Genomic DNA, 13,781 nt, shown 5'->3' with positions numbered 1-13,781 from the left:
GGCAAAAGGTCTAAGATTACAATAAGGGTAACGGTTGCAAAAAAAGGCACATCCCCCCTACTACTTAATTTCAATTCTGCCACCAGTGTTCCCATTACTTTCAATGATCTTTAGCATTTCAGCCAGGATTACCTAATTCAGGTGTGGGAATCTGATGCTGTAAGGTCTTATCGAAATACTCATGTCATTTATGTCCCTTGCACATATTTGTGAGTTTGCTTTCTTTTCATTTTTCTCTCCATTTCCTGCGTGGCAGGTATGATCGACTGTCCGGGCACTCAGGACGGCAGCTCGTTACGCTCTCTGATCGATAAGCCTCCAGTGTGTGGGAACTCCTTCAGCCCGCTGACTGGTGCTTCGCTGACAGGATTCAGACTACACACAGGACCGGTACTTTATTTTCTGGTCTGCTGCTAACGCCTTAAGCACATCATGATTAGATATTAAATTCTAATGCATGCACATATTTCCAGCTCCCAGAACAGTACAGATTGATGCACATACAGCCTCCAAAGAAGAAGAGCAAGCATAAACACAAGCACCATCGACCACAGGACCCATTACCACAAGGTAAGACAAATTATTACCTCTAAATGCAAATGAAATGAGTCCAGCATGTCTGCAAGCCACTTACTTACCCCCTTCTTTAATGTTTCAGAAACTCCCTCAGACTCTGATCCTAAGAAAAAGAAGAAGAAGAGGGACGATGACCCAGATCGAAAGAAAAAGAAGAAAGACAAGAAAAAGAAGAAGGTGAGAATAATTGTTTAACGCCAAAGTAATCATTTCTTTTCTGTATAACTCGGATCAAAAATGATTACATTTTGAGTTGGATGTGATTGTCTTGTCTAATGTTGTAAGACAAGAGGACAATGTTTTTTCCAGACACTATCCACAGAAAGAAATCAAACATCTCTAATGAATCTGATAAATATAAATACTAGAGATGTGCCAATCAGGTTTTTTCCTTCCGATTCCGATCACATAATTATAATTTTTGTATCATAAACACTACCGGTTACATTATGTGAAAAAAGGAACCATGAATTCACCTTAATTTAGACAAAAACTTGTTTTTAATAACTTTTTCCAAGAAGAAAACTAAACAAAACAGGCATTGTGCAAATTGTACTGCTATCGGTAATGCTATCTTTAACAGACTGATAACATATGAAGGCTCTGAAGAGGCTAAATAATGCAAAGAGTCAAAATAAAACCTCTCAACATTGCCAAAAAAATTCAAGTATAAAACTTAACATTCAAAGGCAAATACAGGATCCATTACAATAAACAATCCAGAGTTACTGAATGAAAACTTCCTGATAGCATGGCGGCTAGCTGATTACTGGTAATTCTGAGTGGCTGTTTCTGACTGAGCGGAGTAATTATGCAGGGCAGGGAGGAGATCGATTTTTTTTTTTTAAAGATTATCTGTCTCATGTTAGGACAGCGAAAGTTTTAATACGTGTGTAAAATTTATTTTTTTTAAGTTATACGCTGCAGTTTTAAGCAGAGGTTCGGTGTGAGAGTCACTACCAGGTGGAGCAGAAGCGGCGCTCCGTCTGTGAAATATTACTACCTGTAGCGCGTAGCAGCGGTTCAACAGCGAGAGCAGAACCAGCGTCTTACATCGCAGCTCGAAGACTTAAATAATTTTCCAGGTTATTTGTTTAGCTTTCTGACCGTCATGCTAATCCGGGTGAGTGTTTGTAGCTGTGCGCTGCTTTACCTGATATCTGATCGTCAATATGTCATTTTTACTGCAGTGAGCCTCGATGTAGCCAAACTCCGTCAAGTATGGCATTGTTTTTATGTCTTATTAGATTCGTCATGTTGATGTATTTTGGCGTGCTTCAATTTTCCGCCGCAACAATCAAACTTCCCCATTCACTCAGTGCGTTATAGTTCCACATCACTTAGGATTTGCTGCTGCGCGTTTGCGCAGTGTGAAGGAAAGAGGTGACCAGCTGCACATGCAGGCTGCGAAATGAGATGCAGGTGATCGGTTTGTGTGATCAGCAACAAGAGACCGTGATCGGCAATCACCGATCATACACTTTTTCACGGAAATCGGCCGATTATGATCGGTGGCCGATCGATCGGCACACCTCTAATAAATACATTATTTAAGTAAGTTTTAAAATAGATTTTAGTGTAGGCTCATGTAAGCTGTTAAGTTATTAAAAAAATAATCAAATTGGAGAAGAAAATGGATTTATAACTACATTGTGGGCATCAGGTGTTACTTTTTATCATTGGTAACTTTAAAGGTTGCTGTCAATTTTCCAGCTCTTGATTTGCTTCTAGCTCCTTTTTTGTTAGTGTGACAAAGTACAATTATATCACCATATTTGGTCAACATCCTGTCTGTTGCTGTGCAACGCTGGCTTAGCATTTAATGTCTTCTGATTACTACAATTTTCTTTAGTTGTTCATTTTTTGATATTGAAGCCATGTATGGAGAGCAAAATGTACATTATTTATTTAATGTAACAAATAAAGAATTATTTTTTGTTTATGACTAAGTTATTTGGCACAGTAAAATTAGCATAATAAACATGTTTTTTCTTTAAAGTGAGACAATTGTTTCCATGACCATGAAACTAATAAATACTGAAATAATTGCTCATGCTTTTTTGTAGTAAAAAAAAAAAAAAAAAGAAGAAATCAAGATATTTAATAAAGCACTTGAGCGTTTGCCATTTTAATTAGGACTTGTTTATAAGAAATTATTTATTTATAGAATATAGGCATTTTTGGACTTTCTTAGAGATTAACTGTGCATTAAGACAACAAATCCAAAAGGTTTTTGAAATTTTAATGTTGTGGTTATTTCTTAATTTGCATTAGAATAGTTAAGTCAGTTTGACACTTATATCTGTGTGTGAACAATGTCGGAACTGTATAAAATGAAACCGGTGTTTGTCTCTGCCCTGATCCAGAACCGCCACAGCCCAGACCACCCCGGCCTCGCTGGATCGCAGCCCAGCAGCAACAGCCTCAGATAGACAGAAGCCCACTGTGTGTGTCTGCCTGTTCGAATGTGTGCCGTTTTGTAAGAGTGTGTGTTTTACAGGTTATTGTATTATTAAAAGTATGCTTAATGAGATAAACAGATGGCTGAATAATGTGTGCATGTGTGTGTGTGTTGAGTAAGCAGAGATGCTGGATAAAAATGAGAAGAGATGTTACAGATTAAGCTAAAAAAAAAAAGAAGAAAACTGTGTGGATGGACTAAACAGCCGCTGTGTATTTCTTTAATTTTTTTTGTTCTTCTTTTGACCATAACGCCAAAATCAAATAAACTTTGATTATAAATTTTATGGGTCTTTCCTTAATCTGATTCACCTTACCAGAAAATAACACATTTACAACATGTTTTATTTGTACATTTATTTACCAAATAATGTTGGATAACCTAAATGAATTCTGTAAAACAAAACTCTTTTAACGGTACAGAGGGACCCCTGTGAAGTCTTTAAATATGGTGTAAGCAAATGTTTTTGCTCGTAGCTCACAGCCGAAAAGACCACATGTAACTTATACTTACTGCTGGAATAATGAAAGTAATTCAGTCTGTTTTTATGAGGTCAAACTGTAAATTTATGGAAAATGGCTTTGGTTTACAGAGAAAGCTGTTTGGCAGAAATGTTCTTAGAAATACTTCTTCTACTGAAAGGCAAGGTGACGGCAAAAAGAAAAAAAATAATTAAGCAAAGCTACTTTCTTCTAAAGAGAAAAAACAAACCATGCATTAGAAATAAGAAAAAGTGGCAAAAACTTACGTCTGTGTGATATAAACAGATATACACTTTGTTTACATTTAGGATCATTACTTTTCTGCTGCTGATGACGCAAAGGGAACACTATCTTCTACAAACAGTTTTTATTTTAAAATCAGATGTGAAATCACATCAAGCAAACAGACTAAAGCCACAGCAGGTTGTCCTTATGTTCCTATGCTATACACTCCAATATTTATAGTAAAACAAGCTGAAAACGTTAGAAAAGTAACAAGCCACACCACAGTTGTATTTACAAAAAAGATATTTTTTTCTAAGTCAATGCAAGACCATAGAAATAAAAGCTGTATAGACCTAGAATCATCTGAGCTACTTTTAGTGTAAGCCCTCTACAAAATAAATTTCCCTTTTCATTGCTACTGCAGCTAAAGTATAAAAAACACACTTGCATACTCATTATACACACACTAGTTCATTTCTGTGCATTAAGCAATACAAAGTGTCTTAAAACTGTTCAGACACACACTGTGTGTCAGAATCACCCCTGTCAGTCACATTGTCCTATACAAAATTGTTCCTATATATATAGATATATATATATGTATATATAAATTACAGAAATGTTTGGGTTGTAGCATTATCAGTGAAACAAATGGATGACCATAAGTAAAAATGGAATTTACAAATGTTTTTAGTCTTTACCTGAAGAAAAATCAGATAATAGAAAGAGTTCAGCGTCCTGTGGACAATGGGACAAAACAGGAGGAGGTAGATGTGGTATCTAAACATCCAGCCATTTTTGTGTTCAAATTATCAGAAGGGCTCGGACATAATTCTCAAAAACCTCTCCATATGTCTCATAAGTCTTCTCAACTTTGGCAGGTGCGTGCTCTACGGCTTTCCTGATTTGCTTAGATTCTTCTTACTTTGGGAATACAGTAGAAAAAGCACAAATAACATTCTGCATAATACAAAAAACAATACTGATCAGATTATGCAACTGTCCGAAAAACCTCGTTGTTTCTTTGGTGTTCGCAGGTTAGTACTGATTGTCGGGGAAACTACTTCAAGTACGGTGATATCCACAGTTTGTCCATGCCTCTGCTTGATCTTTAGGTTTATGGCTTAAGATGAAAACTGATTTGGCTCTTGGATCTAAATCCAAATAAATAAAAGAGCAACAAAAGCTGATGACACGTCTCTCCAAATAACAAGAAATTCTGACTCATAGCAAACAAACAAACCTGTTTGTTTGTTCCTGTTTGTGGCAGGAAAAACAAGCACTAGCAATGACTAAAAAAAGAAAAATAATACTATTGAAACCAGAAGTTTATACACACTGAATAAAAGAATGCTTAAAGTTAAATCAGATCAGATGTCTCTTGTTTTAGGTAAGTCTTGATTACCATTATATCTGTATGCTAAATGTCACAATAATTAGAGAAATCATATATCAGATATTCCTTTTAACTTTCTCATCATGTCAACAAAAAAGCAGTGTGAAGCTTTAAAGTGCATCCACTTAAACATGTCACACAACCTATCAGATGTTTCCCAAGCCTGGGCTTTTCATTATTGTTTAAAAACATAGCAATTATTCTATATTTATACTCCTAATTTTGGAGACATTCATAATGAATCTGACATATTTTTCTCTTTCATTTAGGTGATTCTAACTGACCGGAAACAAGGATTTTTGTCTCATTTAACTTCAGGCAGTGAGAAAAAGTGTGTATGTCTTTTTTTATTTAGTGTATGTTAGCTTCTGGTTTCAACTGCATATCGGTAAAACACTTTTTTCTCAATGAGAAAAAATAAAATAAAAATCCGGTGTTTATTCTGCAGCCACACGTTTAAAATGACCCATGATTTTCAGCCCTGCTGCTGTCTAAGCGTCTGTCAAAGCGTTGCCGTTGCTGTGAGGCTTGTTGAAGCCGTTGGCTTCGGTGGACTTGAGAGCTTCCGTCTCCTGAATGGCAAGCTGGTTGTCTCTGGCCTTCTGTTCCCTCAGCAGGTTTCTGCGGTGGTAAAACAGGTAGCCTGGCAGCAGGAAGCCAGTGAACGAGGCAATCAGAAGGCACAGGTTGATCTGAAACACAGGCAGGGGGGGGACAGATGAGAAGCAAGGTTGATGTCCTGGAGTTTTTAGATGTCCAACACACCGGAAACAAATGAGTAGCTCGATACCACGCCTCTGCAGGACTAAATTTAGCAATTTATTCTGGGGAAACATCTATGAAAGTTGTAGGATAGTAGCTCTCTAGGACTGGACTCAGGCGCCCCTGTCCTAATGGATTTGTTGCTAAGGACACAATATGTCTAATTCCCAAAACATGCAGAAAAAATAGAATTATTCCCAATATAGACGTCTTCGTCTTTCAGATCTACTTTAGCCAAAAATATTCTTATAATTATCCATCTGATTTATTTGGCTTCTAATCCTTTAAAGTGGTTTGCAATATTATTCACCCAACTAATGCATCATTGATTTTTCTCCAGATTGAAAAAAAAACAACATAAAAATGTCTGCTTCCCAAAAGCTGCTATAAAAATACAATATTTTATTTTATGTTTTTACACATTGAGTTAGTCTTTCTTTAAAGATAAAATAAAAATCAAAAGCTAGTGGTCCAAAATTAAATTMTAACAGAGCCAAATGTCCTACTTTATGTACTGATGGCTCTTTATTTACCTATTTATTTATTGCTATAAATCATGTACGACTGATTCATCGTCACAAAAAGAACATTTGTTCGATCTCATTTTTAGGCTGTTAATTAAGGCATTACTTTGCTTATATGTTGACCTGGGAGCTACGTGTGCATGCTTGGGGTAAGGTAGCACTTCCTCACCCAGTAGCCGTTCCCWTTTAGATGCGACACCATGACGATGAAGAGCGGCTGCTGCAGCAGAGCGACCACTGCGCTGATCATGGACTGGAGGCCTGTCAGTGTRCCGAAGTGGTTGGACGGGTAGCTGTTGAAGAAAAATAATAAGTGGTTTAGCACGGCATTGAAATAAACTCCAGGATCATCAGGATGAACGTCAAAGCAGAGTAACTTATCTAACTACTATGTTTAAGGTTAACTACTTCTTTCTGACGCAACATATAAATTAAAAGTGTTAATTGCTGCCAGARATGGCTTGTTTCCACGCCTCCAGTGGGCACATGTCATCTTGCTGCAGGGGATTTGACCTGCTCTGGTTTTGCTGAAACATCTGGTTGCTTTTATCACGCTGTAAAGCTGCGTTTTATTCTGGTGTTTATTTGGTGTTAGGAGACAACTCTAAACGAGCCGGAAAACAATCTGCTCGGACTTTAATACTGTTGTAGGGTTTTCTACCTTATAGAAACAAACACGGCACCGCTATATTGTTTGCTCCGTGGTTTAAAGAGGAATCTTGCCAAACTTTCCTCGCCTAAGGTAACGAATGCATCCTGTGTCTGTCGTGTTGCTGGGGCTGCAGGACTCACACAGCAGCGTAGAGGCCGCCGCAGCAGGAGTGGATGAATCCTCGGACCATAGTGTGGAGGATGAACGTCAAAATCTACAGCAGAAAAGCAGAAAAGAGGCAGCTTGTAAGCATTTTATTCTGATGGTATTTTATTGTTAATGCGTAATGCGGTGTGTTTACCTGTAGAGGCAGATTATCCACGAGGTTACAGATTCCAAAAATGATCAGAAGGATGTTGGTGAGGACGAAGGCTCTCATAGCGTTGGTCACTTTCTGGATCTTACGGTCTCTTTTGGCTCTGAAGGAGAGAAAGGACTTTTTTTTTTAACATGCATGACAGTTGTGGTGTCAAACCCACCCTCCATCAAAAAGAACTTCCTGTTTGCGTCCTTACATGCGGACCAAGGAAGCCTGAAGCTGAGAAATAAAATCCTAAACAACTCACGTCTGTTGTTATTTTTTCACTGAACGTACCTCTTCACTATCCCTGTAGAGTCACACTTCTCCTCTTCACACTCCTTCATCTTCCAGTCCATGATRTAACCAATCAGAGGACACGTCGCCAGACACAGCAGCTGCAGCGTCCCGAAGATGGAGGCGTAGAAACCCACTGAAAGGTCAAGAGGAAAACAGTAAAATGAGGGGAAAAGGTCATTTTTAAAGGGTTTATGCCATAATCTAACAAAACTCACCTGTGTTTTCTGCCTCAMGCACAAGGTCATCGGGTTCTAAAGCATAAAAAAACAAAACAAAATTTACAATATATGATAAAACAATAATAGAAAGCAAAATGCTAGAGGTTGAAGCTCATTGGACACTCACGGTGTTSTACACCCCGGGTCACCATGAACTCCAGCATCTTATTCATTGCTCCCATGAAGAAGATGATCCTCAGCTGGGTCATCCCCATCGTGATCAAACTCCACAGGAAGATGGGGGAGAAAACGGACCGCCGGAGGGGAACAGCGTCTTAGGGAGGAGGAGAAACCTTTGGTGAGGTAGTTTTCAACGCTGTTAATGAACCTGAAGTTTAAGAGGTTACAGTAAAGATAAAAAGTCAATAATTTAGACAACCTCTACCCAAATTTATAGAATCTTTAATTAGGTTTAAATTAAAAATGTGTCCTTTATTAAAAGGGTAGCGCTTCATGATGCACAGATTTGAAACGTATGAAAAGCGATTAGCTGTGAACCTCACAAATCAGAGTTTTTCCTAACAAATTAAAGCGTTTTAATTCTTTTTGCTTTAATTTTACAGTGAAAGACTGGAGACTGATTGCCTGGAAAAGTTTATTAGGAGCTGAATTATCAATGAGTCGTAAAAAATGAGTAAAAATATTGTCGTTGGCCCAAAACTTCAGCCATATTGCTCTCKGTGCTATGTAACGWAGCGTAATGAAACACTTTGGTTATAAAGCCTTCTGGGTGGTTTTACCTTCTACACTGTCAAATTCAAACACTCTGAAGGCAACTTTCTAAGATGATGTTCCAACAGTTTAAAACAATTTTATTTATCTTATTACGTTTGTTAGACTTCATTAGATTAGATTCATCTTGTAAATATATTTTCGTCATACAGGGAGTCAGTGATTAGAGGTCATCATGAGAGGTTTTACGTCTCCATCACCCCAACATTGTCTTATAAACAACTTGATCAGCACATAAACATAATTGAGAATTGTCTTTTTTTTTTCTCTACCATGAGCGGTTTGCTAACTCACTTGGTGCAGTGTCGGGTCCGTTGGGRAGCTTCTCCTGGGAATGTCGGACATCTCCGTTTTTCTGGTTCAGTYTCTCCCCTGCAGCCTTCTGCTCAGATGAAGGAACCTCTTGCGTCGTGAGAATCTTACTGTTGAGTACAAAACAGCTTCAGATCCCGCTTGCTGGACTAAAACCACTGGTAACGTTTGCAGCAGACAGGCGGGCGTCACACTRACCTGTAGTCGACCTCGTCTGGAGTTGGGAAGCCTTCTGAGGGCCAGTTCCAGAAACAGTTATTAAAAACGAGCCCGGCGAGACMMGCCCACRACCACATGATCACATGGAATTTCAAGCCTGCATCGTAGATCAGCTATGAAGACGAGAAATAATTGTTGCAAAAAATTTGAGTGGCTGATTAAGATTTTTAGTGCATGCAGCAAAGTTCTCAAGTCACTGTAGTTATCGGAGACAGACAGACGTCCTTTTTAATACTTTTCAGCAATATTGTACAACAAACAATAAACATTGTTCTGTAAACCCTCAAGTGCTTCAAAGAAAATTTGAAACCGAAAGATCTTCAGAAACCCTGGATAGCTTTTAATTTTCCTGTAGASGAATACAGAACATCTGGATCCTTAAAAGCAAATTACAAAGAAATCTCTTGAAGTTTCAACAAGGTTCCTGCAAATTTTGTAAATAAAACATCCAAAGTTATCCAGACTAAGCTTCCCAGCATATAAAATACTGAAATTCACATTCTGTAGTGGGCTTTAAATGCGTGTGTAACAAAAAGCCGAAAAGAAATGAAGAAGGGAGGGAAAAAACACGGAAGGAAGAAACRAGGATAGAAACATAAAAGAAAGAAAAACACATTCCTAAAAGGAAGGAAAACAGTAGAAAAAGAAAGAGAAAGTAGGACACAAAGGAAAAGAAAGGAAAAAGGAGATATAGAAAATAAAAAACAACTTTTAAACAAAAGGGATCAGAATAAAGCCTCAAAATATATCTGAATAAAATATTTTATTAGCTTTTTCCAGACCTTTTCTGTCCACTTTTGATTGGACAAAAAAGTAGTTTTAGACAGTAGGAACAATGTCTAAAAGTATTGTTCAGGTCTTATGCATGCACACACTTACAGCCACACTGTGTCACCTTTAACCCGCAGCAGGAAGGCGAGACACAGGGAAAAACTAGAGCTGGGTTAAATCGTATAATTTACCTTAACGCCGGGGAAAGTGACAGCAGAGGAGGCGTAGGAGCCGATCATCAGCGACATGATGGTGGAGCTCAGAGAACCAAACATGTTGGGCAGCTGCAGGCACAAAACACACACACACACACAGTTTATAGTACTTATTAAACTAACATTAAATGTGTTAAAGCTGTTTACTTTTTTCACCACCAGGGGGCAGAATGAATCAGCTTTATGAACTACCGGGGAAAATCTCCAAAGCTGTGCTCTCCAARCTTTCTACACATAAAGTTTTCTCCCCCTGCAGAGGAATTTATTACTTTCTAATTTCATGACAGCCTCACAGTTTCAGACGAACAAAGCTTTGCTGTTTTAAAGGATTTGGGATTAAAGTCCTCCTGACCTTTCAACATACTGTTTGACCCACTSTGAAGGGCTGCCTGAAACATACCAAACCACATGGTGGCAGGTACCAACACATACATTAGGCTGGCCCATWCACAGCAGTAAGAAGATTATAACGTATAACAACAATCCATTGTGATGGCAGCACACTAAATGCCCTTTGATTGCAGTTTTAAATGGGTCAATCGTGATTATAAAAATCACATGTGAGGGATTGTAGTTGTCCTYCACTATTTTACCTAACCTGCTGTCGGCGTCACCTAATCCCTCAGCTGTGTCAGGGTTCACCGAGCCGTGTCAGTGACCCCTTCCCCCCCCCGCACACCGATCTCGCTGTAACGCATCCACGAGACACCGATAGGTTCAGAGCTCAGAGTCTGACTTTCATTTGGGAGAGAAGAGGCCAGATGGACARGTGCATTAACCAAACGCTACCTAGCTAATATGCATGGCTCATTCACTGGCTACTCGCCTTTTGATACGCATCCAGCTGCCGTGAAGCAAAGCTTGTTGGGAGTTGCACTTTCTGCTGCTAGAAACCGTAATCCTCTGTGATCCACGGTAAATATAAACCAAGCAGCTTGAGCTGCAACACATGTTTAATCGCTCCTAATAACCGATCATGCAGAGCTATTTGTAACCTGCCTTATTATATCTGAACCTTAAAAAAAAAAAGCCAACTCTGCCAAGCTCAGCAGCCGCATAGACCCAGAGTTGGTCAGATTAAACATCAGATAATTACTGCGCAGACTTGATACTTTAAAACCAACACTGTCTGTTTTAGTCACATTTTCACAGAAAATATCCTGTTTGATTAGTTTCTCAAAAGTTGGAAGYGAGATATCACCATGTTGCATCATCCTTTAATTTATCGACAAACACAGGATCGTTTGAGTAAAAAACTGTTTGCACTTTGTACGACCTTTTTTCTGGGAGCAGGATTTCACCATTGCAACATGTTATTGCAAATTGTTCCGATTTGCCTTTCCAAACCCTCCAGTTTATACACGCATTTATATCTGTTTAAGGGTCTGAAGTAGCTCAGCCCCTTTTATTTTGATACCCCYAACTAAATCACYTTGAAATAACAATCTGSAGAAGTTCAAAGCTGGGTTAAGARACCTGWTAAGAGACCTGTGGCACTCTGGGGGAGCTCCACTACTCAGGTGGGTCATGCACTACACAAATCTGGCCTTCATTGAAGAAAGCTATTGTGGAAATAATACAACAGGAAGTCCTGCTTGCAGTTTGCCTCAAGCCATGTAGAGGAAAAAGCAAACATGAGCGATTTATTATTATATGAAAAGCGTTAAACACAGCCTTCTCACAGTGAAGCGTGGTGGTGGCAGCATCATGTTGTGGGTTTGGTTTTCATTAGCAGRGACGGGGAAGCTGGTTAGAGTTGATGACAAGTCGGACGAASCCGTGTTACTTATTGCAGTCGTTAGGGTTTGTTGTGTTGTCAATATGCGGATTTAAACAGTTATTTCGATGCATTTTTATGTTTCTACCAAGACTAACAAGAAAATAATGTTCATCTGGTCATTTTATGAAACAGAAACTCCATATAAGTATACAGAGAGACTTCAGACAGGAAGATGTGCCCACCAGGAACAGACTTCCAGGAACTTCAGAACCACATGTCGAAAAGCTTTCTCTAGAGATTCTGTATGTGGGTGTCAAGTGTGCTTTTCTGCGAATGTTGACATTTTTGTTCTCGACGTCTGTGAGAAAGCTGCATCGAGGTCGCAATATGGTGACAGTTKGCAGCCGGCGTGCTAATGTGTCTGTGCTGCACCAGGAAGCATCAGGTCACTCCGAGAGCCCGCAGCAAGCGGTTAGCAGGCAAACAGGAGAAAAAACGTTTCCCTCAGAGCGCGGTAGAGAGAGCCCGACTGTCTGAGGAAGAGGAGGAAAAACATCTCGAAGAACACTCGTCTTCATTTACGATTTCTCAGAATCGGGGGGGAAAACCTGACACCTTCATGGCCGTTAGGTCCGTGGATCTGGACTCTTCTGGCCACAGAGGTTCAAGGAGATAATGTGGTTCACAGAGAAGAGTTTTGAAAYGCAGGCAGAACAAAATGCAAGGCCTCGTTCCTATTTAGCATATCCTTCAAAATGCATTGAAAAACAAAGGAATTGTTGATTCCTTTGTTGWTCCAATTAAAGAAATTGGATCAACACAAAATAGCACATAGTTGTGGGTTGTAAAATGCTAAAAGTCTGGGATGWATTTGCATTCAGCCGTCCTGTTTCGGTATTTGTAGAACCGTCTTTTGCTGCAGTTACAGCAGCAAATCTTGTGAGGTTTGCCTCTACYTGCGATCCCAGTAAAATACACTATAGCTTTGAGGTTACGACATGACARAAATTTGGAAAATGCCACATTTCATCTGTAAGAACAGACGTGACGAAGCCGTGCATGTTAGCAGGTGACTGAACGGAGCCGTGCGGGTGGTTAACCAGGGGTCAGAGAGTCGCAGAGAAAAGGAGCTCAGGCCACTCGTTTGTCGCCGCCGATCATTTCAGCCTCCGCTCCGGCTGTGCCCACTCAGCTGGACTCTGTAAGATCTTGCCAGCCGGCACCGACTTTAATTAGGACTTTAATTACCGAGAATGTGCCAAATGACAGATCAATGAGTTCAGAGATGTGTTTCAGCTCCAATGACGTGARAGAACAGTAGATTACATGCGGAGAAGTTAGCAGAAATTATATTTTWAAAAAGTTAGTGGGAGAAGCATTTCTTCAGGATGGACTGATCTCTCTTTAAACCACAGCTGCACCTCCTCAGCAGGAAAMACTAAACYACAGCTGAGTGGCTTCTTTCCCCTCGCTTTATGTCCTCGCTAACCTTTCACAGATTGGCTGAACTGTCACATCCAGCTGCACTGGACTTTCATAAACCAGAGCAAGGCCAAATGTTTAGATTTGGGTCAAAGCTTTTTAAAGTTTCTTTATGTTTGACCCCGAGTGTTGAACAAATTTCACAAACAGCTTCAATAACCCCGGGAAGGAACAACTGAGCAGATATTCATCACCAGCAGGAGATCCGGCAGCAACTTCTGCTCTAAATCCTGTTTTTTTTTTTCCTGGAGAGCTGATGTGGTGCCGCTGATTTGCTCACAGCTGGCAATCGATAATGGAAAACTAATCTAACAAGCAGAACTGTTTTTATGCGTTTRTTACGCGATAGGAAGAGAATTGCTGCTATTCAACCGTGTGTTCCTGTAACCTGTGAAACCAACACAGGTAGGTGTGTCACCCAGAGGCTGAAACAGAG

General features: G+C 39.5%; 2 protein-coding genes across 2 annotated transcripts in view; one reads left to right on the top strand and one right to left on the bottom strand.

Moving 5' to 3' along the window:
* med19a (mediator complex subunit 19a) overlaps positions 1 to 3,323 on the top strand; it is a 5,847-nt gene extending 2,524 nt beyond the window's left edge. The window contains exons 3-6 of the mRNA XM_008420315.2: positions 257 to 390; positions 474 to 570; positions 659 to 753; positions 2,943 to 3,323. Coding sequence (XP_008418537.1) covers positions 257 to 390; positions 474 to 570; positions 659 to 753; positions 2,943 to 3,008 — 392 coding nt within the window. The 3' untranslated portion in view covers positions 3,009 to 3,323. The remainder of the gene's footprint in view (positions 1 to 256; positions 391 to 473; positions 571 to 658; positions 754 to 2,942) is intronic.
* Positions 3,324 to 3,869: 546 nt separating this feature from the next.
* Positions 3,870 to 13,781, bottom strand: part of slc43a1a (solute carrier family 43 member 1a) — a 24,377-nt gene continuing 14,465 nt past the window's right edge. The window contains exons 6-15 of the mRNA XM_008420316.2: positions 10,120 to 10,212; positions 9,137 to 9,270; positions 8,921 to 9,048; positions 8,022 to 8,168; positions 7,892 to 7,927; positions 7,674 to 7,809; positions 7,380 to 7,497; positions 7,219 to 7,292; positions 6,596 to 6,719; positions 3,870 to 5,832 (exon numbers count right to left, since the gene is read on the bottom strand). Coding sequence (XP_008418538.1) covers positions 5,632 to 5,832; positions 6,596 to 6,719; positions 7,219 to 7,292; positions 7,380 to 7,497; positions 7,674 to 7,809; positions 7,892 to 7,927; positions 8,022 to 8,168; positions 8,921 to 9,048; positions 9,137 to 9,270; positions 10,120 to 10,212 — 1,191 coding nt within the window. The 3' untranslated portion in view covers positions 3,870 to 5,631. The remainder of the gene's footprint in view (positions 5,833 to 6,595; positions 6,720 to 7,218; positions 7,293 to 7,379; positions 7,498 to 7,673; positions 7,810 to 7,891; positions 7,928 to 8,021; positions 8,169 to 8,920; positions 9,049 to 9,136; positions 9,271 to 10,119; positions 10,213 to 13,781) is intronic.

This window comes from Poecilia reticulata, linkage group LG10 (genome assembly GCF_000633615.1).
Source record: "Poecilia reticulata strain Guanapo linkage group LG10, Guppy_female_1.0+MT, whole genome shotgun sequence".
NCBI lineage: Eukaryota > Metazoa > Chordata > Actinopteri > Cyprinodontiformes > Poeciliidae > Poecilia > Poecilia reticulata.
Note: the sequence above shows the minus strand (reverse complement) of the source record. Positions and strands in the feature narration are given on the sequence as shown.